Consider the following 6,000-nt stretch of genomic DNA (forward strand, 5'->3'; position numbering starts at 1 on the left):
CTGAGTGTAGTCTGCCGACAGTCCGAACAAGGTTGGCCAGGATATTAAGTCCAACACATTGCTCTGGTTTTTTTTGGGACCAAAAACAATAATCTCCGTTTTGGAGGGGTTTAGTTGCAGTTTGTTGTCCTGCATCCAGATTTTTATTTTCTCGGCAAATTTTAATATACGCTCAATTGCTTCCACCGGCTGTGTTAATCTTACATTTATTTGTGTGTCATCCGCGTAGGATTGATAACACAGGTTGAATTGAACAAATATGTTAAGTAGTGGACATTTGTATAAATTGAACAATATTGGGGACTGGGACGAGCCCTGCGGAACTCCAAAGCTAATAGGGAGGCATCCGACTAATATGAGCCTGCCTTAACCTGTTGTACACGATTGGCAAGAAAGATGTAAACCATTGGCCAGCTAAGTCCGACGTCTGTGCCAAGGAAGAGAGTATGGTTTGAAGTATGCCAAAGTCCACCGTATCAAAGGCTGCCGACGAATCAAGCATGACCAGCATGAGGATGTCACCTTTGTGCGCAGTTTCTAAGACGTCATCCCAGACAGTAAGCAAGGCGGTCTCAGTCCGGTAGCCCGCTCTAAATCCGGATTGATAACAATCTAGAATGTTGTTTTCCTCCAAAAAGGATTGTAATTGGGAGGTGACCACCTTCTCCAAGATTTTTGCAGGCCACAAGAGTCCCGCAATGGGCCGATTATTAGCTAAAACATTCTGATCAAGAGAGGGCTTCTTTAAGAGTGGGGTTAAATTCGATTTTTTTAATTCAGCTGGAACATAGCCCTGTGCCAGTGAAGTATTTACTAGATGCTGAATAGGTTTACTAAGCTCATGGGCGCGCTTCTTGGCCAGATACGCTGGGATTGGGACATAATTGTGCAAAGTAGGTTTTAGCCGATTGATCAATACTTCAATGCTCTCAGCAGTAACTGGAGAGAAAGTAAATTTGTGTACCGGCTCTTGATAATATTGGGTTATGGTCTTGGTGGGAGCTTCTGTGGATAGTGTCGTTATATGGACTCCAAAACCTTTTCCGAATTAGGTTAATTTCTTTCTGTGAAAAATATATTTAAAGCATTTACCATCTTTTGAGATGGCGGAAGACCAACTTGTGAAGAAATAGGGAGTGAAAAATGTCTAATAGCTGAGAATAGGGCTCTGGGCGATTGTTAGCAACATCAATCTCTTTCTGGAGACATAGAGCCTTGGATAGCAGTACATCCTCCTTATATTGTCTAAAGCAGCCTTAGCCGCAGCATGGTTGACTTGGTTTCTAGCTCGGAGCCATTTCTTTTCGGCCTTCCGATATTGCCCTTTAAGCCCTTTCAACTTTTCATTAAGCCAGCAATTGTTCTTTTTACATGTTGGTGTGAATTTTTTTAAGTGGAGCTATCTTATCGCGGTTAGCCTGAGGTTGTTGCATCTGTTTTGTATATAAAGCTACACACGTATTATCATCTGATGGTATTAAACTATTACTCAGAAGTTCGTCTGAAATAAGATCAAGGTCTTTTTTTTGGCGACGTAGTTCTGGGTTCAAAGGCTTTTTTTAAATCTACCTAGCTGAAGGTCAAATATCACAGTAAAAAAATACCATGAAGTGGTCTGACCAGCTAACTTCTATATTCTCAACGTGATATAGCTTGAGACCCTTTGACAGAATCGGGTCCAGGAAAAGCCCCTTTTACTCCCCAAAAAATCCTTTTACTCCCAACTTTAAAAAAATTGAAGTAAAATACTCACACTTCAAAATCTTATCTGGAGCATTGCCCCCACCCCTCATTTGCATAAATGGTGACATACGTGATTACAGAAAATTAGATTACAGAATTAATCTTTAATACGCAGAGATATCATGGGAAGTTACATTAAAAGCATGTTGCCATGATTAAAGCAGGAGGCAAACTGTGAAGTACAGTATATAAATTGTCACGGTTAAGAATTACTGACGTGGCAATAGCAGGAGTGAGGATATTTTGAAGCATCATACAGTGTGGGTGGAATGCTCTGTATAGACTTCTAATTTTGGCAGACCAAGCGTAGTGACATACACGTATTTGCCCGGTGGCACACACTTTGGTTAAGTGGAGAGCCAGGATTTGAGACCATTCTGCAACTCACGCACTTGAACGCATCTCTTTGCAGGTGTAATTGGTAGAAATATGGTTGTCAAAAAGGCCTTATTGAAACCTTTCCATTGAAAACACTATCTGACTGTGGAAGGTATTGCGAAAATATGGTGATAGTGTTTTGCGAAGTGAAGTTTTGCAATTGTTTTTGATTGTGTATATATTTGGCCATATTGTCCAAACTAGCAAAAAGCTTTAAGTCCAGAAGCTACAGCTAAGGATTAATTTGACTGTCACAAGAAATAAACTCCACGCACGTCCCAAGGATGTCATGTCAGAGTAGGGATTGGCCTGGGGCAGGTCGTGTTTACGGCTGGGTGGCCTTATAGTATGATACAGCCCATTTACCTAGGATTTCTTGAGGCAGTGAGAGTGAGCAATTTTGCAGGTCTCCAAATGTTAACAAAATTAACCGGGTTGAAGTCCTAAAAAATGGGGGTGCTCAATAATGTACGCCTAGGTGCTGAGTACATGGTGGCCGAGGGTGCATCAGCGCCCGTTCTCCTTGCTGTGCTCATCTAAATCACTGGCGGTGGCGGGGTTTCTGTCTCCGATCCTGCAGGGTTCAGGCTTGCTGACTGATAGCATGCATCCTGCAAAATTATCAAGTGTTGCTCACTTCAGAATGGAAGGGAACTTCCTCAATGGACCCCCTGAATCTTGATTGGGGGTGTGGGCAGACCAAATCTGTTTTGCAGGCACAGGAGTAGCAGAGGAAAGCAAGAGATCCTATAGTAGAATGCTTCAAAGACAACTCAGCAGTTTAGGCGACTGTTGCTGAGATGTTCTTTGTTTAGACCTTCTTGCAAATTATATGACTTTTTCCCTAAACCTGCTGCAAAATGTAATGTTTCGACCTGTGAAAGGTCCCTCGCATCCCTCAGTGTGGCAATTTCTGCCCTGTAGCGAAAATCAAAAGCTTGCCCTCATGAATATACTTGCAATAAGTGAAAATATCTTAAAGTCAAATATGTAAATTTAGTTCAATTGACCTTTCCCCTTTGAAGAAAGTGCATAAGACAAATAAGCATTGGCTTTTCAAAAACAATAATAGACACTGGAAAAAAAAACACAAGAGAGGAGATTTTATAACAGATACGCTGGCGAAGCATAAAAAGGTGCTCACCTTTTAAACCCAACAATTTATGATTAATATTCCCTGGAAACCAAAACCTGAATAAGAGACGTGTGCTTTGGTGACACATGCATGTAGTCTTGTGGCTAAGCATCTGCACCAGGAACATGACAACCTGGGGTGAAATCCTAGTAGCCGAACACTTGAGAAAGCAAACTTTTGGTTTGAATGCCAGCCTCAAAAAACACCCAACGGGGGTTGCATCTGCCCTCTGAAAAAAGTGGGCAGACGTTGTCCGCCCACATGTACCCTCGACTTGTGTGTCCTGAAAGTCAGCACAGGGCCAGAACAAGGGAAAATAAACCCTCCAGTCTCCAGGAATGCAACCTCTCTTGCCACATCCCCACTGGCACTCATACTTTCCCCTCCTCACCCCCAGGTTTAGCTTTCAACAATACTCTATTTTATGAAGATGACTTGAAAAGTACACATACCATAGTACTCACACAAATAAATAAATATGCTAGGCAAAAAATGCGCAGTTGCGGTATTATACCCCCTCATCCCCACACACCTTCAATGAAGACTACAAATACCAGAATGCAATTCAGCAGAAGACAAAACATTTCCTGTGGATTTTGAAAATGTGCTTTCAACACTTAAAGACTCATAACAAAGGGTAATGCGTGAAAATGTTAGCAGTTTGTGTTTCAATGTTTGACAAAATCTATATATAATGTGAGGAAAATGTTACCTTCTACAAAAAAAACGCTTTTGGTGTGTAAATAAGGCAGATCGTTTTAAATAGTTATGTGTGATAAATGCAATTGTCCTGGAGGGGGCCAAACGGGTGTTTTGTGTGTGTTTACAAAATAAAAATTACCCTTTGTAGTTCCCAACACGGAAAGGTTAAGAAAGTATTTTCCAAAACAATGATCTCTTAAATGGGTCATTGCATGTAAATTGCCGCCATTTTAAATGATCGGCTTGAAGAAGGTGATAAGCAGAAACCCGCAGCGTCTGATTGAGGGGGCATTTGTCTCTAGAGCTTCACAGGACCCCACTGACAGATCATCGGGCCTCCTGCATGTAAGCAGCACAGCCCACCTTTAAAACAATATTGCCTGGTATAGACTAGGCAGGCAGGCACTGGTGCCTACACTCCCCTATGGCAAATAGAATGTTAATGTGCAAACTATATGGCTGTGTGGGCGGTCTCATCCCCAATATACAATTACATTAATACAGTATGCCTCAGGGACCCCACTGGTGAATGTCAAATGCCAGTAGATCGTAAAGTCCTGGTTTACCCTTTGCATTCTGGTACTTGCAGTTCTACGCGTATACATGGGAAAATCGAAAGTGCCCGATGTAACAAGAATGCCAATGAATGGCTGACAAGGGACAGCGTGCTACCCCTTACTCGTGCCGCATCTCTGGCAATTAAGGCCACCCCGGGTCGAGAGAGGGACGAAGGCTTACCTTTGATGGCGCTGATCAGCGTATTCCCGTCTTTGATGACATCCTTGATGAACTTGTTGGTGCGATCCAGCTCCTGCTCGTAGCACTTCAGCCGCTCCCTGAAGTCCGGGCTGTCGGGGTAGCAGTCGCTGAACTCCAGCGGCGGGTGCCCCATGGCGCTTGAAAACACAATCCAAAAATCAGGCGGTCAGAATCCAAAAGCCTGGGAGTCTTCCCCACAACCTCTTCCACCCCGGTAAAAAAAAAAGATGAGATAGCGCTGAAACCCCGAGAGTATACAATGTACTGGCCTTATTTAAATATCACTTCAAAATGTATGGAGCTACAGCGCCCAATTCAAGCTCAATCGCCTCTTGGCGCTGTAAGTGTAGCAACAGAGCGCAAGCAGGAATCTGTGGCATGCCTCTGTTGCGTTAAAATCTTGGTGAGATCAACCATTCGAATGCCCCTCTTTAGCCCACAATTCTGCAGTCCTCCAGCATCCCTCACTCCAGTGAAATCAATGGGAAATGAAGGGTGTCCTTTATGCTGCGAGCTGCGCCTCTTGGCTGTTCCCAAATGCTGGCGTGCGTGGGGGCGCGGCCTCGCGGTGCTCCCTGCTCCCCACTGACATCCTCCCGCAGCCTGTCATCGGTGTCAGACACTGGAGGCGGAGAGCACAATGGACCATCCGCCGGCCTGAAGCCGACCCGAGGGTCCCGCCTGGGTCAGAGCTCCGTGCACCCCCAGGCCTGCCTGGATCGGACCTCTGCGCACTACCCAGCCTGCCTGGGTCGGATCCGGACCGTGTGCACCATCAACCCTCCTGCCTCAATCAGAGTCCCGTGCCTCCCCCTCACTCAGTGTGCCCAGCATCAATGGCAGCTGCTGCGGGTCCCCTTCCCCCTGCACATCACCGCCCTGCTCTCCTGCCCATCTGGATGATCGGGGGCTTCCCTGCTCTCCACAGCATGCCCCCTGGAGTGCACTCCTCCTCTGCGGGCTGTGCAGGGTGTCTCTGAGTGCTCCACGCATCCAGAGAGTGCAGTGCTGGGCAGTGAGCGGAGCCAGGGGCACAGGCACCGCCTTCCCCTCCCACTTCACCCAGGCTTAAAGAGACAGTGCACTGGCCGCAGTGCTCCTCGCGGGCGCCTTCCAGGAACTTTGCAGGGCACGGCGGCTGTCAGTTCTCACACGGAGAACGTCACAGGCAGAGGAAACTGCTGTGTTTATTTAGCTATGGGATTTAACATGTCATGCTTGAGAACACCTCGGAAGTTTATGATATTTGATAAAGCAATCCCCTGCCACTCTCTATCTCGCCC

General features: G+C 45.6%; 1 protein-coding gene across 1 annotated transcript in view; it reads right to left on the bottom strand.

Annotated features, from left to right (window-relative positions):
- OPHN1 (oligophrenin 1) overlaps nucleotides 1-5,772 on the bottom strand; it is a 733,935-nt gene extending 728,163 nt beyond the window's left edge. Inside the window, exon 1 of the mRNA XM_069612518.1 lies at nucleotides 4,697-5,772. Coding sequence (XP_069468619.1) covers nucleotides 4,697-4,850 — 154 coding nt within the window. The 5' untranslated portion in view covers nucleotides 4,851-5,772. The remainder of the gene's footprint in view (nucleotides 1-4,696) is intronic.
- Nucleotides 5,773-6,000: the final 228 nt, after the last annotated feature.

Source organism: Ambystoma mexicanum, chromosome 5p (genome assembly GCF_040938575.1).
Source record: "Ambystoma mexicanum isolate Mex_15411 chromosome 5p, UKY_AmexF1_1, whole genome shotgun sequence".
Lineage (NCBI taxonomy): Eukaryota > Metazoa > Chordata > Amphibia > Caudata > Ambystomatidae > Ambystoma > Ambystoma mexicanum.